This window comes from Pollicipes pollicipes, unplaced genomic scaffold, assembly GCF_011947565.3.
Source record: "Pollicipes pollicipes isolate AB1234 unplaced genomic scaffold, Ppol_2.1 Scaffold_3890;HRSCAF=4567_pilon_pilon_pilon, whole genome shotgun sequence".
NCBI classification, from domain to species: Eukaryota; Metazoa; Arthropoda; class Thecostraca; order Pollicipedomorpha; family Pollicipedidae; genus Pollicipes; species Pollicipes pollicipes.
Genome location: NW_023596397.1, coordinates 70 through 26,236, shown reverse-complemented (window position 1 = coordinate 26,236; position 26,167 = coordinate 70). Strand labels below are relative to the sequence as shown.

General features: G+C 56.0%; 1 protein-coding gene and 1 pseudogene across 2 annotated transcripts; one reads left to right on the top strand and one right to left on the bottom strand.

The window, feature by feature from the left end:
* Window positions 1–6,220: 6,220 nt before the first annotated feature.
* On the bottom strand, window positions 6,221–16,852 carry LOC119093033 (uncharacterized). Of its 2 annotated transcripts, XM_037215925.1 has the most exons (5): window positions 16,716–16,852; window positions 10,956–10,990; window positions 9,407–9,649; window positions 8,683–8,739; window positions 6,221–6,694 (listed from the first exon to the last, which is right to left on the bottom strand). In XM_037215925.1, exons 1-4 carry the CDS (start codon window positions 16,717–16,719, stop codon window positions 8,686–8,688), a joined length of 336 nt encoding a protein of 111 aa, XP_037071820.1. In that variant the 5' UTR covers window positions 16,720–16,852; the 3' UTR covers window positions 6,221–6,694; window positions 8,683–8,685. The 2 variants fall into 2 exon arrangements, with proteins under 2 accessions (XP_037071820.1, XP_037071819.1); XM_037215924.1 differs by lacking the exon at window positions 8,683–8,739.
* A 539-nt stretch (window positions 16,853–17,391) lies between these two features.
* Window positions 17,392–25,671, top strand: LOC119093032 (uncharacterized; annotated as a pseudogene).
* The last annotated feature ends 496 nt before the right edge of the window (window positions 25,672–26,167 follow it).

Sequence of the window (26,167 nt, the reverse complement as noted above, 5' to 3'; positions counted from 1 at the left end):
CCACGCAAACACGGCGCGACGCGTCACACGAGCCGACGGCGCGCCCACAGAGTTGTCCCGCACCCATCGCAGTTCTCTGCTCTGTCTGGACGCGCAGGCCCCGCAGCCGGGCCACGCTGACCGCCCGCTCCGGAGGCTTACAGTCTAGCCCAAACTCCGCGAAGTGGGCCAGCACACACTCTGCACTGAGCACATCTTCATTTACGAGATCATCCACGTATGGAAGGACAGCACGCCGTGCGTCCGGGTCCTGCTCCAGCACGGACCGTACAACGGCCTTCATCATCAGAGGGGCGATGTTCAGGCCGAAACCCAAGTACGTCAGACAAAACCGCTGGCCCCGAATCATCACAGTCTGGAACGGCCAGAGCCGCTCCTCTACATGCGCCTGCAGGTACGCACGCTTGAGATCTATCACCGCCGACGCGCTCGCACCGTGGCGGCGCCATCTCCGGAGCTGATCAGCACACACGTCAGTGTCGACTGCGTGGGCCATCACAAAACCGTTCAGCTCGCGGTAGTCCATCACCGGGCGCGCCTTGAACTTATTGTACTGCTGCACGGCCATCAACGGCACCAGCCCCCTCCCCTTCCCGTGGCGACCCTCATCATACGGCACTACCCAACCCTGTGCGACCCACGCGTCCAGCGCGGCGTCATACTCGCGACGAGCGGCTGGCGGCACAGCATACTGGGCGACAGTGTTCATCAGACACTCGGGTCCCACGCCGTCCGACCATTTCCAAGCTACGGTCCACCTCCGCCCGCCGCGTCGAAGCACACACTAAAATCCGGGGCATCCACGCTCAGCGGCACACGACACGCTGCCCCACAAAAGCGAACCTCAGATGGGGACAGTACGGCCACACCCCCCAGCACCGAGATCACCGTCTCGAGCACCACCGTCTCGAGCGAGGCGCGACGGCCCGTCGGCACCTCCACAACCACACTGCCGACCCCGCAGCACCTCAGCCCACTTCCACTGATGGTAGTCGCTCGCACCTGCCGCGGTGTCCACCGTGCGCAGAAGGGAGCGTAGATGATGTCTTCTGTGCTGCCGGTGTCAATCAGGGCTCTGCACTCCCGACCATCCATCCTCAGCCGCGTGACGGGCAGCACACCGCTCACTGCTGCGCAGGAGAGGTCGGCGGTGCCGGCCCGTTCCCTCCGGCTCCGTTACCCGGTCGCTGCTGGCACCTCGCCGCGATGTGACCGAGCTCTCCGCAAGCCCAGTAGCGCGGGTGACGCGGGGCGCGTGGCGGTTGACTGTGCGGCGACACACGGCGCTGGCCGGGGGACGGCGCCGCGGCCCGTCGCAACACTGCTGCCGCTAAGACCCAACACTGCGTGTGACCCAAGATCACTGAGAACGGCACAAGCACGAGCCAGAACGATGGTCAGGTCCAATCCTTCAGCCTTGGAGCCGGCGCGGATGCTCTGGCGTCCGGCGTCCGGCAGCCCCGCGACGAACGCGCAGACCAGCGCGCGCTTCGGCAGTCCACAGAACAAGACCGACAGCCGCCGGAGGTCGGCCAGAAACATGTCAGTCGCCTCACCCGGCATCAGTCGTCGAGCGGCGAACATCTCGTAGACGGCGTGCTGATCGAGGGCAAACGCGGAGTATAGTGCGCCTCGCACAGCCTCCAGGGAGCAGCGGTCGGTCACCGGCAACTGCGACCAGACGTGGAACGCGCCACCGGCGAGGCGCAGAGGTATGACCGACTCGGCGGCCACCCCTTCAGCTGGCACAGCATCTCCGCACGCATCATCCAGCTCACGACATCACCGGTCCCGTCGTACTCGGGGACGAGGCGAGCATCGAATGTCGGTGCTGCGGCTGCCGGCTGGTGAGCGGCGGCAGCTAGCGTCGGAGCAGTAGTCGCTTGCAGACTTATTGTCGCCGTCACCCCGCTGGTCTGCACGGGAACCTGCACAGACGGGTCCGGAACACCCGTCGCCATATTGCCCAAATAGCTTGTATTTAAATTGCGATTCGAATACTAAATGCCACGGTACAGTACGACGGTACAATCAAACGTTACAGAATCTACAGGACTAAGCAGCCGACCCCCGTCCGCGCTCCTTCGCGCCACCCATGCGGCCGCCGCCGCCGCCAGCAGCGCCGGCAACAATACATCTCGTGCTGCACAGCTCGTGCGGCTCTCGCGTCTCTACGCGCCGCATGCAGGGCGCGGGTGCTGTTCAGACATCACAGCACCGCGTTCATGAAACACGTATTGCCGATGTTCCGGAGACCCGTAAGGCCACGCGGCCGTGTCCCGGGCCGCGTCCTATCTACGTTCGAGCTAATGATCCCAGGGCAGCTCGACGGGGAGGCGGTCGGGCCTGGACAGGCGACCGGGCAGAGCTGCTCCCGGTCCCACCGGTCAGTGCGCGCCCGCTCGGCTTGCTGCTTCCCTTACGCTCCTTCCGGGCGTTCCTTCCGTCCCAGTGGCTCAGTGGAATTGTTCACCTCAGCCTGCAGCTCCGGAAGGCATCACTCCGAGCCTGGCTTCACCGGGCTGTCATACCGGTCCCGGAGGAGGTGACGTGCTGTCAAGGAGCATGTAGGAGGCTCACACTGAGGCGGCGACGAGTTAGGCGCTCCATCAATCGGGCTTATGATGTTGTTGGCTGCCTCCGGATATAATGTCCAGTCCACCGCAGTCTGTTTGGCCTTTGGGTGCGAGCCAGTGATGTGTGCTGATAGGCGCGTTAAGGGAACTAGTTGTGACAATCACAAAAGCAGCACTCCCACGGATGACGGCGACTGATGGCCGCTGTCAGAGTTGGCCAGCCTTAAAGTGATCTCCAGATAAGTTGACAGACCGCAACCCAACTCTCTGATGAAAGCCTTCCCAAACAATGCCATTCCCCGGGAGTACGGATAAATCGTCAACGCTTCTGGTTGTTTGCTGTCGCCATGGTCCAAGCCGGTTGGCTACAGAATTGCGGGAATGCCCGCAGACTGCAGTACGCGTCTGATGGTATCGTCCAGCGTTGTGTGCCAGGGAGGTCTTCAAGCGCTGAGACGGAATTTTAGGGCATGGTAACCATTACAGCTCCTGCAGACGCCGTATCTGTAAGAGTCCGTCCGCAAGAGCACCGTATTTGCATTGGTGTTGGCTACACACATCGGCTCCAACCTTCGATGCTATTGAGCTGCGCAGTCTCTTGTTGTCAGTCAGTGTACCGAGATTGTCCGATGGCACGGCATGCAGCCGGATACCGCTCTTAGAAGCGCCGGTGCTTAACAGCCGGGCTCAGGCAAACTGGTCAGCCTCCAAAAGGCAAAGAGCTGCGATTGCGTTCTACGAGGTCGGGGTCCCATGCCCGCTGCTCGCGCTTAGCACCACCTTGTGGAGGTCCTAAATCGCCGGCTTCGGTTTGCCAGCCCTCCGCCACCAACTCGGATTTCCGCGCCACGCATGCACTTAGGCTTGCTGGCAGCGTGGAGGTCATGAGCTGATCGCATCAGTGGACTGATGTCACGTAGCTCAGCAGAGCAAGGTCCTTGATCTGACGGAGTCCACGGTCGCCGTATCTTGTTGGCAGGACGGATTGACTCCAGCAGTTGTCATCGAAGTTGACCTTTACTAGTCGGATTACAGCTGGATTAAGGGTGTTGTCTGGCGGTCCTAGGAGTTCTGGCATTCGAAATACCGGGGCAGCTCTCAGAACATACTGCAGCTTAGGTAGCCATAGGCTGCTTTTTTAGAAGGAGGAAGGATGAGTGGGCGTCCAGATGTTGAGGCGCTTCGTCATTCGTTCTAGATCTTCCTTTTTCTTAGCCGTCACGACATCGTCCGCAGCCTCTTTGCTGGGAGCCCCGAATGCTGTTGACTCCTCCTCCTTCAGTGCGGCAGCTCCTGGGATAAGCTTCTGAAGTCGGTCTATGGTAAAGCACCTTACCTGCCCGGAGGCTTTAAAGGGCAGGATGAACTCGCACCTAGTTGGGCCAAATTCAAGGCCGATGCCGGTCATGGCACGAATAAGTCGCCTCAAGTCGTTGCAAACCTTTTCAACATCACCACCTACGGCTCCGTCGTCCAGGTACCAGCAATTACAATCTGAGGTGACTGCACTGGCAATTGAGTGAATTGCCAGGGAGAGTGTGGCGGCCCGCATGGGTCACCTTGCTGTTTCCCAGTCGCTGGCATGATCTTGGTGGTGCCATAGAAGGGGGGAGTGGGCTAGGGATGAGCCTGCCAGAGGAAGGGAGAGAAGGTGCACGCCCTCGTGCGACACGGAGGAAGTGGTCACGGCGCGTGGTGTTGAAAGCATTGCGCATGTCGATTTTCACGACAACGCTGCATGTTCATTCAGGTGTTTAATGAGCTGTCGTGAGGCGCGGACCGCAGTTTCACAGCCCCCCGGCGTACCACAGGCCAGTTGAATGGAACACAGTTCCTGGTCTAGTTGAGCACTTAACGGCTCGAGGCCTGCCTCCATCGTTAGCCTATGGTACACGGAGTCAACCGCAGTCTGTCGAATGCCGCCATCAGACTTCCGTACGGCGATCCAAGGAGACCCTACGGAAGCTGCTAGAGAGAAAGCTCTAGAGCCGAAGATGGAACGTCACCACTGAGTGTGCGGTTAACCTGTTCCGCGCATGCAACAGTGACTCGCAATCTAGCCTCTCCCGTTGATTGACTGGTCAGATCTGTGAGATACGCCGGTCTCAAGCCATCTAGCCTGCGCTGGAAACAGTATTGAAGGAGGCGATAGCTGCAACAACATCAGCTTCCCTGGCCAAGCGTGGCTGGGTACTTTCGTCCGGGCCGGGCGGGTGACTTAGGTCTGGCGGAGTGATAGGGCGCCTGTGATTTAGGCTCTCTATCCCATCATATGAATGCTGGGCAATTTTGTCGTTATATTTTGTCGCAATTTTGCCGTTAGGCCCTCTATCGCATCATCTGAATGTTGGGCAAGTTTGTCGTTACATTTTGTCGCAAATTTGTCGTTAGGCTCTCTATCACATCATCCGAATGCTAGGCAAGTCAAGTTATCAGACGGTGATGTTCAAGGCGTGCACGTCTACTAGCCTGCTGGGCAATTCTGTCGATTCAGGCTAGCAGACGTGTGCGCCTTGAACATCACCGTCTGATAGCTTGACTTCATCAGCTTCCGCCGGCGGGAGGTGGCCGCGGAGGCGATCCGCTTGCTCTGCGGCTTCGGATGCGATCACCTCATCCTGAAGGTTGAGTGGTCTGGATACGCATCTCCTTGGCTAGGTCGAGTGATCCAGCGAGTCTCCCACCCGCGTGTGCTCCAGGTGATTACCAGCCCCGTTCTCAATGCGCAGTTGCCGAGGCGGGCGCTCATCCCATTCTCAAGGTCTGGGGCAGTCTTGCTGTCGGGCTGGGACCGCTTGGATCGGGCTGCCGAATGGGAAGCTTTCGGGAACTAAAAGGCGCACGGAGGTCGTGTGAGCCGATTTCGCTTCTGAGTGATATGTTAAGTCTTGGAAGGAGCTGGACGCCGTCATAAAATGTAAGAATAAACATTTCTGCAATAGTGAAAATATTCTGCGCAAAATATTTTCAAAAGTGGCCTTTTACGTGCAGCGTGCAGAGGCACAGCCTCCCCTTATCAAGTGTTTTTGCATGCATTTATATGTCCGCGAACAAAGGTTGAAAACGAAGTTGGAACAGACCCGTTAAATAAAGTAGATGGAGGAGCTGCAATGTAATCCTTATGTAATGCAAAGAAACACAGTTTTTCACCCGAAACCCGTCTACCCATTGAGCATTGCTGCATGCGTCCCTCCCAAAGTGAGGCTCGAAAATCATCGAGCATTTGCGCATTAAGTGACTTAAGCTTATCATATTTGCTTCATTTAACTTCCTACATTTCGTGTGAGAAAAGTACCTGTATGTCGACGCAAATCATGGGTTGCATTGGAAGGCGGCAGATACGATATAATATTATGCAAATGTCTGAAAGAATTTACGATATCGAAAAATATTTCGGAGTTAACGTTTTCGTGAAAACCGCATATACTGTTTAAACTGGACTATATGTAAATGTTCTGCCCTACTTCATAGAACATTTGTGTGTGCTTGTTTGCACATGTGCAGCTGGGGTATGGGGGGGGGGGGGGGGGTGAGGGAACAGAAAGTGGGCATTAAAAGCCGTCTGTGAATCTTGTGTCTCGTGTCTGGTATTCTTGGGGAAGTCGCAAATATCATAGTGGTTTAAAGCTGATAGCAAAACAAACTTCACTGGAGTGGTTTATTTTCAGTTTTTCTATCCTCAAAGTAGTCAGATAGCTGCTTTCTGCGCAAGGTCGATATTAACGAACTATATATTACACCTGAAGTCGCAATAAAGCAACTCACCATTCGATCACAGTACCTTCAACATCACTATTTTATACATCGGAGCGGTGCAAGGACGTCGTTCAATACTGATGATCAGTTAGACTCGATGGGCCGCGCGGATTAGGAGCGCGTGTCTACTTCTAATGTGGCCGCCCGCGCGCACGCCCCGCCGCTGAGCGGGACGCAGCGCGGGCGTCGAATACCGCGGGCGGCGCACTGCAGATGTCGCTTCAGTCGGCACAGCAGGTGGCGTCGCGAGCGGTATTCGGTTCGGGGCGGGCGGGCGACGCTCAATAGTCGCCGTGGTACTTGTAGACGAAGTCGTCGTCCAAGTCGATGGCGTTTTCAGAGCCGGGTGGGTTCAGCCGCATCTGTGGGCCAAACTTAGTTAGCCTCGGCGCTGGGCGGAACGCCGGCTGGATGACCGGACTCACGCATCGTGGCGGACAGCTTGCTGTGCCATCTTGTCGAAGAAGCGGAACTGTAGTGATGATGCAGAGCTTTGCCCTTGAGTTAGTTGATGGAAGCTGGTTGCAGCGGTTTTGTGTGTCGTCAACTGCACCTACTCTGATGCAGGGCATAGAAGCGCTTCTAAAATGCAGCGGAAATAAAACCGTTTGAACTGAGCAAGAAAAACCAAGCTGCGATTAGTACCAGTATGCCGGTATGCCGGTTGCTGGAACCGTTACCCTTCTATGTTAGCGATTTCAATGAGTCTTTTGGGTTACGTGCAAAATATGGTACAGCGATTGTGCCCATTGTTCCTGCCCCTCCTCGGACGTCTACGCCGCTATCACGCAGGCACATGTCTTGTCAGCACAGGATGCGTCTGTCAGGACCAGGTGGCTCCTTTGTCATCTTCGGCTAGTCTGAGTCATGAATAGTGACGTCATTAGTCTCCCCCGATCTCCTGCTTACTCAGACACGTAATGGCTGCGCGGCAGGGTAGTCGGGTAGTAAGAGATGTTAAGCATCGCTGTTGCGCGGCGGTTCATCGGTATAAGTTGGCCCAATATATATTAACCAATTACTGATATGATTAGCTTCATCAAAGCCATAACGACGATCCGTAAACGAGCAATAGCAAAGAAGCACTACTTAATGCGAAAGGTGGTTCTATGTTGAATTATCACTTTTCTCAGCCATATATCTCGATTGCAAATATAGATCTTGTTCAAAACTGCTGTTTCCTGTTTCGGTCAACGAAGTGTGAGCATAAAACTGCAAGCTGTGGCTGTTGGCTTAATGCCACCGGTGACTTCCAAGCCATACTCGCCCGCATCGGTCCACTGAGTCGTTGGTACTGATAACCAGTTTACTGACACTCCACGTCCCTGATATCGGCCTGTTTCGGTCGTGTTCGGGTCCGTGCTGTGAGTGCGGTGGTCTTCGGAGGAGCTGAGCGTGGTCTGTCTGACGCTGTTCTGCCGACGGATAAGCTCCGCCACCGCCTGCGGGGATTGGCTGCTCTCTTTGTCACACCAGTGGCGACTGTCCGTACGTACCGGCCCTCCGCAAATCCCGTCCCGGATGCTTTCGCTGTCAGAACACGACGCAGCTGTGTCCGTCTGTCGGGTCTGTTTGTCGGCTTAGCGCCACTTCCAGGTCAGGCTAGACATGTTCTCATCACGCGCGGCAACGGGATTTGCGGCCAGCAGTCAGCTGGCCGTGCAGCTGTCACGGTTTTCAGAGCTGGGACCAGCAGATGCGTCTGCACTAAGGTAGGTTTGCGAATATTTGCGGCCAGCAGTCAGCTGGCCGTGCAGCTGTCACGGCTTTCAGAGCTGGGACCAGCAGATGCGTCTGCACTAAGGTAGGTTTGCGAATATTTGCGGCCAGCAGTCAGCTGGCCGTGCAGCTGTCACGGCTTTCAGAGCTGGGACCAGCAGATGCGCCTGCACTAAGCAGGCTTGCGAATATTTGCGGCCAGCAGTCAGCTGGCTGTACAGCTGTCACGGTTTTCAGAGCTGGGACCAGCAGCTGCGTTTGCACTGAGGCAGGCTTGCGAATATTTTGTCAAAAGTCAAACCAGCCGTTGGCTGGTCTGTTCGCCCGTAACGGTCCGTCGTCTAACCGGTCGTTGATAATCAATGGTCTAAGTCTGCAATGGTCATCAGCTCGCGAGGCTTGCATTCGTCCAGGGTCTGTCACATCTCCAATGGTCTGGACCATGTCGAACTCATGTCTGTAACTGCTCTGGTCTGCAATAGTCCATGGTCCGTTAGACCAGACGCAGTCCGTCAGACCCGCAACAGTCTGAGGTCTGCCAGTCCTCGGGTCCAAGTCCGCGGTCCACAAGTCCTGTAAAAGTCGGCCGTCGGCCGGGCCCGGTCGCGGGTCCAGCGATGGCGTTAGTTACCAATTAGTGGCCGTCCCAGATGCCGTTCAACGCCTCCTCCTCCGACTTGAGCCGCTGCTGCAAGGTTGATCAGTGAGTTAGACACAGGGAGATCGCCGGACTACACCGGCTAGTCCAGCGAAGCGTTGCATTCGATTATTCTGACCTTGATATATGATGCACCTGTCCGCTCCGTATTATAACGGCAAGCGTATTGGGACTGGTTAAACATGACACCCGTTAGTATGCCTTCCGCTTTCCCAATGAGTTTCCTTCATGGTAGAACACAGGTCAACAGATGTGTTACATGATTCGACACAGTTCGTAATTCCCCGCCGACGCAGCTCCCAGGCGTTGTGCACCTTGCCAGTCATTGTTTCTGCCTCTGGTGTTAGCAGCCGGGCTGTCACACACGTTGCCGTCCATCAAGCACCCCGCTTATTTGCAGCGTTCGGCTGATGTGCCACGAGCCACCGATGCAGACTTCCTTCTCCACGTCACTCATTCGGCCACTCACACACATTGGTACATCGCCAAACGATTGGTTCGTTGACGAATCAGTGAATGCGTGGGCTGGGGGCGAGGAGCCCACCTGTGTTCCGCCGCGGCGTCGCCCCGAGGTACGTCCCAGTCCCTCTTGCCGCCCGCCGCACCGCTCTCCGTGTCCAGACCTCACCTCTGCCTCCGCACACGTGACGTAAGAGGTCGCCTGCCAAGGAGAGCCGCCGTCCGGCCCCGCACTCACCAGGATCCGGTGCTTCTCGGCGCAGGCGAACTCGGTCTCGTCCACGTCGCCGTAGCAGTCGGACCGGTAGTCGGCCGGCAGCGGGCGCCCCTTGAACTCGCACAGCTTCGAGAGCGGCCGCGACTTCACCAGCATGTCGTCGAACGACTTGGGCTTGTACAGCGGACAGTAGAACACGTCCGGCGTCTTGGGGTTGTAGACGATCGACTTGCGCATCATGTCACCGGCCAGGCAGCAGCCCACCTGCGGGCGCGGTCAAGGGTCGTGGCGCAGGTCGGGAGGTCACGCGCCGTGAGAGGGTTGGCGGCGACGTGGGAAATCCCGGGGCGCAGTGCGGAGCGGTGCGGCGCGCCATTTTAGGCAATGGGAATGGCGGGAGGGGCCGTGCAAGAGCCGACGTTGTCGGCTTATGAGACGGGGTGGGACTGCTCTGATGTCGTCTCCATCTTAAGCAGAGGAGCCGCTCATGCATCTTACTGTGTGACACGTGAAGGATGCAAGCCTTAGGCGATTATTCCAATCGCTAGATCGGTCTGGTGTTTTTGACAAGCGCCCCATGTCCTCTGGCAGCATGCTGGCCCGCCTCAGCGGTGCGGTTGCTCACAAGAATGGCACAGGCTTAAGCAAGTCGGCATCGCTCCACACAAAGGAACGAATTTGTCATGACTTACACACGATAGTGCTGACGTCCTCACAGCCCACGTGAAACGCGGCCCCTCCCGTAAGGCACGTGACGCACGTGTGCGATCCCAGCCGTGCCGCTGACAGGTCGTCCGGGCGGGGGTCGCGAGGTCGTGTGTTACATGCAGACAGTGGGTGCCAGACGGCCGACGCCAGCCACTCTCGGCCGGCTTCCAGACGCCAGCCACTCTCGGGCGGCTGTCAGACAGCAGCCACTCTCGGCCGGCTGTCAGACACCAGCCACTCTTGACCGGCTGTCAGATGACAGCCACTCTCGGTCGGCTCTCAGACAGCAGCCACTCTCAGCCGGCTGTCAGACGCCAGCCTGTCTCGACCGGCTGTTAGACGCCAGCCACTCTCGGCCGGCTGTCAGACGCCAGCCACTCTCGGCCAGCTGTCAGACAGCAGCCAGACACTCTCGGCCGGCTGTCAGACAGCAGCCACTCTCGACTGGCTGTCAGACGCCAGCCACTCTCGGCCGGCTGTCAGACGCCAGCCACTCTCGGCCGGCTGTCAGACGCCAGCCACTCTCGACCGGCTGTCAGACAGCAGCCACTCTCGGCCGGCTGTCAGACGCCAGCCACTCTCGGCCGGCTGTCAGACACCAGCCAGCGCCGTTCGACGCTCCCATTAGCCGTTAATTGTCGGCCAAGCCAGCCCGTACATCCTGTCCTGAGTGGCGTTGCTGAGTTGGTCAGCCTTGGGACCGGCCCCCGATGGAACTGTCACTTACCCGCCTTCACGGTCATGTTTGCAACGGGCCATCTGCCCAACGCCACTGAGGTTATCCAGCTCTAATCCTCTCAAGTCCCAGCGAATTTTATTGCTTTCTAAGACAGTGATGGGGCTCGCAGCGCGGCCGACTCACCAAGGCCAGCAACAACCAGGCTCCTGCCAGCTTTCCTGAAAATAAACGGGTCAGTCAGACGATTCGGTGCAGATAAGAGCAATGACCACAGCGACAAACAGCTGGCTCAGTTAGATCTCAAAAGATGCACATGTGGGGGATAGCAAATACATGCGGCCTTGGAAAGAGGACATATTTTCCAGGAATTTGAGATGTCGTACAATTATCCAGGACATATCCGACCAACTCTGTGAAATGTTGACCAGACCCAAACAACGTTATGGTATGCGCATAGATCTTAACGTCCATAACATAACTCCTTATGGTTGCGCTTCCAATTCAAACATCACCTAAAAGATTTACACCACCAAATCATCCCGGCCTTGAAATCGTCTCAGACCACTTCTTCTCCACCTCCAGGCCAGACCTGTCCATCGCGGCGCGGCACCAGCGCACGAGAGAGCACGCTCTCCACCTGCCCACCACCCCTCAATCAAGCCTCTGTCTCGCCTCGCCGCCTGCGCGCGGCCGGTGCAGGGGTCGCCGACCCGCGGCGCCGCGCGGCCGGCCGCCGCTGGCCCGTGACCCCTGGCGCCGCGGCGGCCACCTGGTCCGGCCGCGGCCGCTCACCGGCGGCGGTGGTCGGCGCCGTTTTTGCGCTAGGCCCGCTGCCAACGGGCAGCCCCATTTGGGGAGACGGGCTGGAGTCATGCCGGCCGGGCAGCACCTGATGACCGTGACGGCCGCCAGGGCCTCCTCGTGCGGGGGAGTAGGCTCTGAGTTCCGTTAGACGGTCACGGAGCTCCCTTCCAGGCCGGTGCGCGTGGACTGAGAGGCACGGGGACCATGTAAAACTTAAGAAGAGATACACGTAGTGTAGCAGACACAGTATGTGTGAGCATTCAATGTGTGTTTTGCATACGAAGCGGGGATTTTCTGCCAATGGGTCTTTTGCTATTTACACAGGCATTTTTGTTCGTGATATCATGAGCAAAGATGTCTGTAAATTTGTGCCTTAAAAGATGATCTTGTGCTGGAATAAACAAGCATGGTGTTAATTTGCATCGGTAGAAGCGTTCAAGCTATCAACTTCCACGATGTGCTTTACGTTTATGCAGACATATTTCTTCTCCTCGAACTCGTACTTTGTGGGATGTGCAGGGTGTTTCGCTTGAAATGTCACCTTTAGAGGTGTCAATAAGGAGGCTTGGAAATAGGCCAAGCACGCGCCGCCTGGCAAGCGTTGTTGAACATTGCCGGACATTTAGATTGGTGTCTTTTACGCAGTTATGGTGTCTGGAATCTGGAACTACAGGCCTGAGTCTTATCGCTCAGCGGATCAACACCCCACCTGCAAGGCACAAACAGGTGTTGGTCATTCTGCGTTGGGAAAAGGGCGATCGTGTTGGGGGGGGGGGGGGAGAGACTGTCGGGGAGAGATTTGGCCAGACATACGAGCATGGCTATAGAAACAAAAATATTGAAGTATTCAAGTATCTGTAATATACAGAAATATGTTATAATATGTTTTCTTTTACGAATCACAACCGCTTTCAAGTTGACATTTCAAATGACACATACTGTAGTTTGTATTCGCTTCTGTCCATTAATTTACACCACTGTTGTACTAACAGGGTGCAATAAAGCATTTCTGAGCTTTCTTTATTTTATTGTGGTTTTTTCATGAGCCTTCCAGCGGCCAGTAATAGGGTCTGAGTCGATGAATTCGCGCAAAGATTTCTAGGAGACCGCGTCTTCACCGAGACGGTCGTGGAGTTAGGAAGAGCTCCAAACGTCGAATTACCCTACAACACGGAAGGAGAACTCGAGAATGGCAGTGTGGCTGAAGAGCTCCAAATGTCGGAGCACCCTACAATACGGAAGGAGAACTCGAGAATGGCAGTGTGGCTGAAGAGCTCCAAATGTCGGAGCACCCTACAATACGGAAGGAGAACTCGAGAATGGCAGTGTGGCTGAAGAGCTCCAAATGTCGGAGCATCCTACAATACGGAAGGAGAACTCGAAAATGGCAGTGTGGCTGAAGAGCTCCAAATGTCGGAGCACCCTACAATACGGAAGGAGAACTCGAGAATGGCAAGGTGGCTGCGACAGCGAAGAGCTTAAGAGAATGTCAGGGTCTCACAGTATGCAAAATTGTCTCCTTTAACCTGAGGAAGAGGAGAGAGGGATAGAGGAGGCAGTAAGACAACGCGATTGGGAAAGGTCGTTTTGCAGACTCTGCGTTGTATTTACTGAGTATGCGATGGGGAAAGCGTGGCAGGCCGTATAAAGTTCAGCATTGAGTTCATCGAGCCTCCAAAATGTGTCCACTAACCATAATTCCGCGAGGTCGTAGCCACCAGAATGAGTTACAACGTTTGCACCATGGAGACGAATATCGGCTATCGCCTTCAATCAACAGTCCAGCATCACTTCATCGTGGTAGCTCAGGTCAGGGATTACTGCACGCTGCAGCCACCCGACAACCCGCCCTGACTTGTCGGCACGCGTTTGCAACTCCATGCGGAGATCCCCTGCAAAATTCTGCGGCATTTTTATCTTGCGTGGTCACGACTTCGAAGTGAATACTGCAGTCATCGGTATGACTGGTGGCATTCGGGCGGCGTACCACTCATATTTGAATGAAAAACTGACTGCATAATATTGATGGAGATGATACCATCATAAATAAACGAGGGTTGATGGACAATGTCAAACGCGCATATTTGGGACGCTTGCACCTTATCCCCGCGATACCTTAAATGTCTTGCGTAGACATTAAATATCTTGTTACCGTTTTGTGTTACTTCTCCGTTGTTTGTTAGCTGTAAACTTGGGCGTTGCATGGTACATTTCAACCTTAAAAAATTATTTCCCCATCTGTCGACATATATCTCGCTTATAAAACTTCAAAGGCCTGATTAATCCTTCAGGTTACTCAAGACTGCGCCCAAACGCACATTTCTGGTGCATGTCAAGTCTGGGTCAAGTTGGATGTCCATCCCTCTGACTAACCTTATATGTCAGCTCACTGCTTGTCACATCTTAAAAGATACGTATTTTATTTCTAGCCCATAGGGACCAAGCCAAACCCCTGTGACCTGTGAACGGTAAGTGAAACAATTGCTATTAAGCTGAACTTAACAGGATGATGTGCACAGAAACATTTAAGACACAACGATTTCTCCATTGCATCAAAAAGTGCATTACAAAATGATACGAATAGCTATGACCAATGTTGTACTGAGAATTACCGTTTTGATTCGGATCTCCGCTTACTTACACAGCAGACATTATTTGATATATTTGACCCGCACCCATTTTGGCAGTGTCAAAGTGTTAAAATCATGAAAAGTTATGGTTGCATTTAAATAAAAGCCAGTGTGAAAAAGAAAAAAAAAACCTTAGGGTACGGAATGCAATATATTTGCATACATTCGATACACTGCGATTGTGCGACATATTGATGTGCGTTCTTGTCTTTTCCCAAGGTGGATAAATTTTACTAATACTGGCTCTTGCATGAAACGTACAAATTCGTGCATCGCTCATCCTAATCGTCAGCCATTCCGTTTGGGAATGTAGAGCAACTAAAACAGTTCCATTGCAAGCGTTCACCAATGCAGTAGAGCAATACGCAGATTGAAAATACACAGACAGTGCAAGCAAACGACAAATGAAAGAAATATGTAACCACGTGGGGTCCAATCAATTAGGTGATAACCAATCACCAATGAGATGGTGTAAAATGTTAAAATATGGTGCATGCGGCACACGAGGAAAGAATGGCGAGTGTCGCTTGTAAAATGTGCAGATGTGCTAGATATGTCTTCTTTATAGAGGGTGTGGAACAAGGCACATTGTCACGTTGACACACTACGGTGGTGGTTTGGAGCACAAAACCCGTTCAGTACGGCATAAAACCTGTTCAGTCTCGGCAGGCTCTAGTTGGCACAAAACGTTTGTGTTCGTCGTGGCACGCATTATTTTCGTCATTGAATGCATTCCTTTAAGAATTAGACCCGGCCAAGTTCCAGACCGAATTGAGATGTGAATGCGGAAAACTTTTGGGAACGGTTGGTCTAGCGAACAAGTTTGGTAAAAATGTTAATGTCAGCTCCTCATTGCCACCTGCTCCGCCCTCCCCGCCCACAGCTTCGTCGTGAACACTCAGAGCTTGCCTCACCTCCGCAGTGCAAGCTGCACACATGAGCCACGAGCCGGCTTAAGTAGCGGCCTCGTGGAATCCCACCGCTGCGCCTCACCAACCCCAAAGAAGGAGCCTCGTGGGGTGTAGGTCTCGGAAGCGAAGGTCTCTAAGATGGATGCGGTCTTTCTACACCATTCACCCTTCTCCTTATTGCGACAGCTCTGAAATGGATATTGCTGGTCGAAAGAGCTCTGATCCAAACCAAAGGAGAAAAACTCTGGCGAGACCTTAGCCAGGAGACCTCAACTGGCCGAGATGTCTAACCCGGAGACTGCAGCGCGCGGTGGGATTGGACCCGAGTACGGCAAGACCGCCGCCGCGGGCGGTCCAGCCCCGGCTCAGCCGATACCCGGCGTCGACGAGACCGGAAGGGCGGGGCGTGATCTGGGCCGCCGCCTCGGCGCCGTGACGAGCAGACGGTGGTCGCTACCGTGACGTCACGCCCTGCCGTCGCCAGCATCGGCCTCGGGCGCTGGTCCCGCCGCCCGAGCTGGTCCACCTGACCAGCAGGCTTCCCTCGGGGCCAGCGGCGTTCGCGGAAAGGTGGAACTGGTCTTTCTGACACTGGATGACCTGCGTCGGTCCGGTTTCATGACCCCGCTAGACGATGTCCTTGCGTTAGTTTGCCGAAGGTGCTCATTTGTCTTTTCTTACTTTTCAGCTTATTGTCAACAGCAAAATGCCTATTGCAAGCATATTCCACCGGCGGGTGAAACTTGGTATTAAAGCAACAAAAGGTATAAAGGACGTAGCCTACTCAAATGTTCTTCCAGCCATGTATGCACATATCAATGTAGTGCTGAACGACTGCTCGCTGCAATTTTCAGAATCCGTGTAACCATTCCACACAAGGGCTCTGACGTGGCAGTCGTGCGGTGGTGTAACCGTCGTGAAGCCGTCCGAAAATGCCGGTGTGTGTTTGCAGGAATGTCTTATGTTCAACGTTATCACAGCCTTCTCGCTGGTTACATATGTTGCAGGCTTATGCAGAATGCCGTAGGGGCTTCTGCACCGAGAAGCATGGCCGGCATCGCCATCTTTTTGTGGACAAATTTGGACGACTGCGAGTCGGGCGAGCCATTTTTTGCTTAGAACGGGTTATTTGGCAGTGCATCCTGTACGGCGGGCTGCAGCTTTGAGAGCGACTTCTGAACACCTGACGTTGTTCGTGATCTGGCGCATTACCTCGTGGCCTGCTGGTACCGGAAGCGGCAAGGTTTCGAACAGCCGTCGCGTGAGATAACTCCGCGTTGATCTGCTGCCTCCTGTCACCGTTACGCATGAGCGCAACACAAAGCTCTCGAATATCTCCGAGCTGCTGGTCTTCAACGTAACGAGCTCTCTTCAGAATTATTGCCTGTCTGGCTTCCATACCTGCATCCCAGCTGTGAGACGCACCGCCAGAACGAAAGCAGAATGCGTGGGCTGACCAGGGTCATCCCCGAGGACCTGTTCTTCGGCCAAACCCCCTCTCCGTCCGCTAACAGGCACGAAAGATCACACGCACACGCACAGAGCCGTTGTCCCCTCCAGTCGTAGGAGCGCGCTCGCTCCCCCCGACCAGCACTCACCCATGTTTCGTGGCGGCGGTGCTGACGGTCCGTGCGAGCTGTTCGCGCGCTCGTCACCAACACAGCCGGTCCGCCGCGCTCCGCTTCGGCCAAGGCCCCACCGCCCGCCGCTCGGCCGCTTTCACCTTCGCCGCCCGCCGCGGCGTAAGGCTCAGCGCGCCGCGCCCAGCCGCCTGGAAAGCGCCTCTGTTGACTTGCGCCGCGGAGGCGACGTGGGGCGTGACGCAAAGACGGTGCGAGCAGAACCGCATCGAACAGCGCGCGACGGCGCGGGCAGAACAGCAGCGCGTTTGCGTGCAGTTCCCTGCAAGGAACTTCTCCTCACCATCCTGTTCGTCTGGGGTGTGCGGAGCCATTCCAGCCCGTTAGCGCACTTTGCTCTAATTTGTTTCCGGCAAAAGAATAACGCGTAACAGAATAGCTGTACCTCACATCAGTTCTTTCCCCGAGGTCGTCAGTTATGCGCGGCACGCCCGACCCTTCTGGAATGCGCGTCCGCCTGTTCGGGTCGCGCGCCACCGTCCGCCCGGGAAGCACGCCTGACTGCGCCCCTGCCTGACTCACCAGCCGCGGGTCGCCTGTCCCTCCTACGTGCCGCGGTGGCGTCACGGCTAGTTGCGCACCGGTCCGCCGCGCGGCGCCACCGGCGGGCGCGGCGACTCAGTCAGCGGCCGTTGCTGCGTACAGCGCGGCGGCGGAAATTGGCGCTTTCAGTGGAGCGCCGCGCCCCGGTCGCCGCCGCACCCGCAGCTCGACAGGATGACGCCCTGGCTCGCGCTGCTCTTCCTGGCCGCCCTGCTCCCGGACGGGGCAGACTGCGGTGAGTCGCGGCACGGTGGCATGCTCTCGAATCGCCGGCGAAGGCGGATGCGTGGATGCTGTGCCCTCCGAGGCATGCGTTTCCTGTTGTTGGCGCGGTTTGTCTCGAGGTGGATGATGAGTCACGATGCCGACCGGCCAGGGGGCTCATGGCCCAGCTCGGCGTTGTAACACTGTTCTGGTTGAAGCAGTGATGCGTGCTATGTGCACATCCTGTTTATAAAATGGCGGGAAACCAGAAGTCATCCCAACAATCCTACTGCTAAACTATACCGTTCAAGGTTACGAGGATAAAGGTATGTGTTGTTCCTGCCCGAACGCAAAGACCCGGTGCAGCTTCACTGATGGCGTGAGGTTGAATGGCGTTACAATAATGCTACAGGAACAACACGTGTATATATCCCGTAACCTTGAACAATGTACGTTAGCTCCAGCAACGATGTCCACCGGCTCCGTTTGCTTGATCGAGATTTGAACTGACCGTAGCGCCCGCCCGCCGGACTGTGACAGGCAGCCGTGCCTTTCATTATGTAAGGTGTCCTGAAGCCGGCACAGTCAGTCAACAGGCGTGCGTTGACCGTCACGCGGTGACAGGCTTGGCGAGCTGGGGGGGGGGGGGGGGGTTCCCCCCGTAATGACGTCAGGTGGCAGAGTTTTGCGAGGCGTCACGTATGTGCATGCCATGCTTGCGGACGATCTACTTATTTTTTCGTTCCCCTAGGATGTGGTCTTTTGTGTGCAACCAGTAATTAGTGATGCATGTAATGGATGTAAGCCTTTCCTTCTAGTGAATTCATGGGATTCACAACGTATATATGTAGAAACAGCTGTCAACAACATTAAGTTGCCAAACAAAGAGCAAAAGAGGAGTGTTACTGCCCCATGGAGACTGCGCTCCCGCTGTGATACAGCAGTACTGTACAGCATAGCGATACAACAGCAGCACATCGCTTCACTGGAGAGCAGACTCGCTACAACCGGCTTCCTGCGTCCGCGAAGTGCGCAGCGCGAGTTGCGCTCCAGTAACGTACTGCTTGCACGCGTCAACACGGCGTGAGCTTTGTATCTGTGCTACAATATTTTGCAATCCGATCTTGCCTCGTGTAACGTACCGCTGAGATACCAGTCTTCTCTTCTGTGCTGCCAGGGTCAGATACCGCACAGACTTCGACCTCTCTCGTCTACGGCATGATGAGAGTGTAGTGCTCGTTCGTCTGGGCGACGCTCCTCCTCGACGTCGGATAACGACTCGTGCTGTCACCCTCAGTCCGGTCCAGTAAGCCGTGCCGCCACCCTCAGTCCGGTCCAATAAGCTGTGCCGTCACCCTCAGTCCGGTCTAGCGTGCCATGTCGTCACCCTCAGTTCGGTCTAGTGTGCCGTGCCGTCACCCTCAGTCCGGTCTGGCGTGCCATGTCGTCACCCTCAGTCCGGTCTAGCGTGCCATGTCGTCACCCTCAGTCCGGTCCAGTAAGCCGTGCCGTCACCCTCAGTCCGGTCTAGCTTGCCATGTCGTCACCCTCAGTCCGGTCCAGTAAGCCGTGCCGTCACCCTCAGTCCGGTCTAGCGTGCCATGTCGTCACCCTCAGTTCGGTCTAGTGTGCCGTGCCGCCATCCTCAGTTCGGTCTAGCGTTCCATGTCGTCACCCTCAGTTCGGTCTAGTGTGCCGTGCCGTCACCCTCAGCCCCGTCTAGCGTGTCGTGCGTCACCTTCAGCCCGGTCTAGGGTGCCGCGCCTTCACCCTTAGCATTGTCCAGCGTGCGCACCACGTGACCAACGAGTCCCCTAGTGTGCCCACCACGTGACCAGCGAGTCTCCTCGCGTGCCTACCACGTGACCAGCGAGTCCCCTAGCGTGCCCACCGCGTGACCAGCGAGTCTCCTCGCGTGCCTACCACGTGACCAGCGAGTCCCTCGCATGTCCTCCTCAGCCAACTGCAGCGTGCCCACGATCATGCGCGACCAGTGGTACAGCTACGAGGACGGCCAGAACACCATCACCGAGCTGGACGCGACGCGCATGAGCGGCCGCGGCGAGTGCGTCGCGATGGTACAGGACAGCTACCGCTACACCATGCTCTTCAAGGACAACAGCTGCTACCACTGCGTGCAGCTGCTGGTGCGCACCATCAACGTTATGGAGAAGCGCGAGAGTGAGTTCGGCGTGGGTCTGGAGGGAGGGGTATCACAGCGTGGAGCACGTGCCCCTGCAGGTTTGCGTTTTCATCCGTGCAACTACCGCACGCTATCAGCGCAGTTCTTTTACCTATTTTGAGCATCATGGCAGATACCATGTGCTGGCCAACGGAGACACGGTCTCCACACGAACGACACAGTTGGGTCGGAACGCATGCCCTGGGTTAGACAGCACGCTGCGATGCACGCGCTTGCCAGCGTGTGCGTGTAGCGGGCTTTGACGGCGCACAACAAACCGAGGTAACGTGGCATTTTACAGAATGTCTTATCACACCTCCGAATCATTGCTCTCAAAATGCAAATCGTGGCTCTGTTCCAATCCATGGTCGCTTTTATGCAATGCTGAGTGAATTCCTAACCTGAAACGTGGCCTTGCAGCTGGCTGTGTGAACTTCGCATCTTCGTTCTCGCCTACGCTGGAGCAAGTGTGCAAGAACTTGGACACTGAACAAGATCTCATCACACTCTTCAATCAGAACTTCCGACCCAAGATCTGTCGGTCCAGTTTGGAAGGGCGTCTGGCAGTTTGCTTACCAAAATCGATTCCGGTTCGTACAAGCTTATTATAGAACTCGATGATGTTATGTAACGTGATAAGTAACTCAACAGGCTAGAGGACGCAGGGTTTCGCGCAATGAAGAAAGCCGCTTACTAGCCACATATGCTGCCCCCCATGCTTACATACGCTTGCTAGCCGCATGCCAGCGAACTGGGGACGAGTCACATATGCTTAGCGTAACTAAAGTGGGGTCAAACGTTGTGTCGCATGACAGTTGTCAGTAATGTCTTTGATCGTGATAATAGTAGGTGATTAGCACAAGACGTAGACGTTTTATGGCTTCAGTCCCGGCACTCCCTTCAGGCTGAGAGGTAGACGACACCATATAGACCCAGCAGCTGAGCGCGTTGTGAAGCCCCAATGACAACAACCACTCCGCTGTTGATGGGGCCCCGCCTTCATCCTCTGCTGCAGGTTCACCGGCGAGTGCAACAACCCAGACAGTCGCTTGCGCTCTTGCCAGGAGCTGGGCAACCAGTTCCTGATCGCCAACCAGAAGTTCACCATGAACTACGCTCGGTGCGAGTCGAAGGACGACAACACTGAGCGGGATCCGCTCTACCGCAACGAGGACATCAACCAGGGCAAGGTGGAGTTCGCCTGTCTGGGCGACTGGAAAGTCGGCAAGAACCACTTCTTTGCCGTGGCCAACACCAAGGAGTCGCGGAAAGAGGCCAAGTACCGTTGCTTCCTAAAAAACCGTGACGACGACCTGCTGCTGGGCAAGAGCATCACTCCAGAGTGTAACGTGCTGAAGACGCCCCAGGACAGCCCGGAGAGGCTCAGCCTGACACCAGGTACGGCACGATACAGCTACCGGACGCTGGGAACCGGAGAGGTTCAGCCTGACACCAGATATGGCACGAGACGGTTACCGGGCACCGGGAACCGGAGAGGCTCAGCCTGACATCATGTATGGCGCGGGGCAGTTACCGGACACTGGGGACCGGAGAGGCTCAGCCTGACAACCGCGAGACAGCTGCTGGACACGGGAGACGGGGGAGGCTCAGCCTGACATCATGTATGGCGCGGGGCAGCTACCGGGCACTGGGGACCGGAGAGGCTCAGCCTGACAACCGCGAGACAGCTGCTGGACACGGGAGACGGGGGAGGCTCAGCCTGACATCATGTATGGCGCGGGGCAGCTACCGGGCACTGGGGACCGGAGAGGCTCAGCCTGACACCGCGAGACAGCTGCTGGACACGGGAGACGGGGGAGGCTCAGCCTGACATCATGTATGGCGCGGGGCAGCTACCGGGCACTGGGGACCGGAGAGGCTCAGCCTGACACCGCGAGACAGCTGCTGGACATGAGAGACGGGGGAGGCTCAGCCTGACATCATGTATGGCGCGGGGCAGTTACCGGACACTGGGGACCGGAGAGGCTCAGCCTGACACCGCGAGACAGCTGCTGGACACGGGAGACGGGGGAGGCTCAGCCTGACATCATGTATGGCGCGGGGCAGCTACCGGACACTGGGGACCGGAGAGGCTCAGCCTGACACCACGAGACAGCTGCTGGACACGGGAGACGGAGGAGGCTCAGCCCGACACCAGGGATGGCGCGGGGCAGCTACAGGACACTGGGGACCGGGGAGCCTCAGCCTGACACCAGGTAAGGCACGACACAGTTACCGGACACCGGGGATTGGAGAGACTCAGTCTGACACCAGGTATGACACGAGACCGATACCGGACACCGGGGATTGGAAAGACTCGGGCTCAGACCAGTAACGGTGAGAAGTGCACCCGTCAGCGTACGGACTTTCGGTAAGTTCTGCACCGAGTAGAGTCGTATACGGGGCCGTGCTCACTCGTGATGGAGAGCGGTAACGGCCAGAAAGCTGCGTACAGGCACGACGTTGCTCAGGTCCGGAGGCAGATCTGCCGCGGGCTCGGCATGAAGCGGCCACGACGCCCGGTCCGGGGCTCTCTTCGAGTAAGGACCGCACGCAGTGTGTGGGGAAGTGCAGCCAGCCCACAGTCAGGGGGCGGGATCTTGGGTGGACCCGGAGAATGGCGGTCCGTCAGGACGACACGAATGCTCACAGCGAACTGGTGGGCGTGCTGCGGCCAGACAGCGCACAGCTGGGTACTAGAGGGCTCCGGATGCGCGCTGTCGCATGAGGCCGGGTGCAGTGTCTGGTGTGGACTGCCCGACGGTGCGGTGGCGGCAGAGGTACCCAAGTTTCATCTCAAGAATGGTGTGGACCGATACCCGGGTCGAATTCCCACGACTGGCACTCGACAGTGGGGGACGAAAAGTAGTGCTTATTCCGCGGTCATCGACAGCGTCCTATTTTCTTTGCTTGGTGTGGCAATTTTAGTTCTGCCTGAATTATCTGATATCCTTTTGCGCATTTATGGCGTGCAATCTCACATCAACGCGCGATATCTATCCACGCGGTAATGGTTTGGCGAGCAGTGGGGAAGCTGTGAACTTTACCTGCCTAATTTTTATCTGGATTGAGAGGAAACCGCGCTAAGACCTGATCACAATGACACTTAATGCAGGGAGCATGCTACCATGCGTTTAAATGCATAGAATGACTAATGCCTCTACGGTTTTGCTAAAAGTAATGCTGATATTCCTAAAAACACGTTATTACGCAATTTTGCTTTATTGTTCACCTTCGTAGTTCCGTAGCATTGATGGTACAGTCTATCACGACCCAAATTCACGTGAAGCAACTCTGTAAAAATTTTAGATTGGCGACGGTCACCATCCATCGGCCAGAACTGCATCGTCCGTCTATTACATGTCCCTCGCTATTTCGTCCTCCTGCAGAGAAGTCAGAGACGGTTACACCGCTCTGCAGCATGCCGACCAACTTCACCGGCGACTGGGTCAACACGGCCAACACCGACGCCGACGTGGTCATCAACTCAACGCACGTGGTGGAGACGTACTACCCTGACGAGGGCCGCTATCGCCGCACCATCTACACCTGCCTGGAAAAGCAGGGCAACCGCTACATGATGGCGCGCCAGAACATCGACGGATGGTGAGGCGCGGGGCCGGCGCGCGCTTCTCGTCGGCCGCTCTCCTGCGGGCGGGACACCGGGCCGCTGGTGTACGCGCGAGACGACGCGCGGGGATGTCAGTGAATGGGAGGTGCCCTCGGCTTGTGCGCGAAGGCGGGCAGTCCACGGTGACCGTGTCACAGGTCCTAGAGTCGCCTCAGTTCTGCCCGCCTGTTTGGGCTAACCCGAATCTGTTGGGTGCAGACATGAGTGAAATGACGGACACGTGTGATTTGCGTTGGTTTTGTACCTTAAGTTGCAGTCAAAGTGGTGAACATTCCTACACCACCCAAAGCTTACTTTTTGTTTGTAACGAGCAATTTGGTTCAAAATTACGTAAGTTGTTCAGTGCATAAGCAAGGAACATTATTCACATAGATAAGACAGTAGTAATAGCCTTATTCCTCGGAGAAAAATCAGGAGAATGGATATATAGATGGGTTGATGCTTCGGCAACATGCCTTTATTGAAACAATTGCAGAAAGTTTCCTTTATCGGCAGCATGTCTTTTGTCGAAACAATAACACTTCTACCAGCTGTTTCGATAAAGGCATGTTGCCGAAATATCAACCAATCTATTTCTCCATTCTCCTGGTTTCTCTCTGAGGAATAAGGCTATTCCTACTGTTTGTCTCCATGACGAACAAGATGAAAATTGCTGTGTAGTGGATGTTATGAATGCCACCAGTATTTATTTTAAAACCGCGCGTTGCCTGCTTGCCCCAACAGTCAGACAGACTACGTGTGCTTCGACTTCCTGCCGATGCACCACAACGTGATCCGGTACCGTCGCGGCCGGGAGCTGATCAGGAACGAGTTCCACACCGTCTGCGCCTGGAAGCAGTTCGAGGGCAGTGACGGCATCAAGCAGGTCGGCAAGGACGGCTCCTGGCTCTACAACATCATGGTCGGTGAGTGGTCTCCGGATCGGCAGTGTGTCAGACGCGGTAGATGGTGGGCAAGATGTGTTGCAACTCTCTTCAGGTACAGATGTAGTTGTGGAGAGCTGTGTAGCAAACGCGGACGTAATGTGGCAACGTTTATCGGCTCGCGCATAACAGCTGCAACTTGAATGTGTATTACACTAATATGGCTACATGGCTACATCCTGGAATATTCTAGACGCAATTATGAAATCAAAGCGATCTAATTCAAAGCTGACTCAGATTTTCCTTAACGCATAACTTGCCACAACATTGTTTGAAGCTATCTTGGACTGGGTACCAGAGAAAGCATGTTTGATTTTGACAAGCATCGTCAAATTCCTGTATTTATCTTGCTGCGCACGTGCGTCGGTCAGTGCCGTGCAGGCAGCGTTACCTGGACACGTCTGGGCGTCTCCGTGTAGGCTTGCATTACTTATCAGTCAGCTATTGTCCTATGTTAGCACGCGGAACGACACTGACCTGTGTTTACTTGCTGCTCTCACTGGTGACCTGCGTTAGTTCACCGCTCCAGGTCGTGACCTGTGCTGGCTTGCCGCTCCTGGTGGCAACCCACGGTAGCCCGTGATCCAGTTTTTGTCTGATAATATTGCCTAGGATCTCAACTGTCAGGTATCATTTCGTGTGAAAATGGCCCAAGTTAGCAATGTCGTTGTGGCAAAGCCGACGGAATACAGTAGGTGACAAAGTTCATAAAATAGGCGGCTCGAAAGAAAAACATTCTGCAGAAACACAGGCATGTCTAGTACCACTGAGTGCCAGTTCCCGAATGGTGTTAGCCTTGTCCGCTATGCGTTCCGATCACTGCCACCTAGCGGTGGCGAGCAGCCGCCGCCGCGCTGGCGGCGCGGGCTGAGCTCTCTGTCCCCTCCTGGACCTCCTCCTGTCGACGCGCCGCCAGCCCTGCAGCGCGGGACTTCCGCGGGCCCGGCCGGCCGATCAGCCTCGTGCCGCTCCCTCTGCACCTGCAGCTTCCAGCCGGACCTCAGGTCCCAGGACCGGGACCTTGACCGGTCCAACCGACAGGTCCCTTGTGCCGCTCCCTCCTGCAGCCGCAGCTCTGTCCCAGCAGGACCTCAGGTCCCAGACGAAGCCACGGACCGTGAGGCTGCTGCTCGTTCCGTTTGAGGCGGCGATCTGAGCCGGCCGTTCTCACGCCTCCCCGTAGCCAAGAAGCCGGTGCCGATCGGCTGCCCGGTCGCCGGCATGTTCAAGTTCGAGCAGCAGGGCGAGATCAAGTTCGCACACGCATCCTGCACGGCATCACCGACTCGCCGCGGCCCGACCTCAACTGCCAGTACGTCATCTCCGAGTTCGCCGCCTGCAACCAGGGCCAGAAGGCGCAGACCGAGATCAGCATTGACAACGAGAAATGCTACTCGGTCGACTACCTTGGCCGGCCGCACGACATCTACAGTAGGTGGCGCGGCCGTCGCCGACGGTGCCGCGGGGGGGAGGGAGAGGGTTGGGGCGGGGTGGGGGGGGCAGGGGACTGGCTGTTCTGTGACGCACCCCGCTCCCACCAGGCTTAGCTCAGTGGTCTTCTGTTGTTCCGTGTTCCCCGGTTACTCGCCAAGGTGGATGCACTGAATGGTGAATGGCTGGTGAATGATGGTGAATGACTGGTGAATGACGGGAGTTGTTTTTTTTTTGCCACCGAACGGCCGTCGGACGCGCGAGTCTGCTCGGGTCCGATGATGTGATGCCGCTCATGTGTGGGCATTAGCAGGGGCGGACCCGGCAGACTCCTCACGCGTCGTATCGACGTGAACAGCGCCATATCAAACTGAGCAGGAGACATTTAAGGACAACTGAGCAAGCTGAAGCGGCATAAGCTGGTCAATGCTTGATTCTTTGCCCTTGAAGATCAGAAGAATTCGCTTATTGTTAATAGATTTAGTAGAGAGCAAGA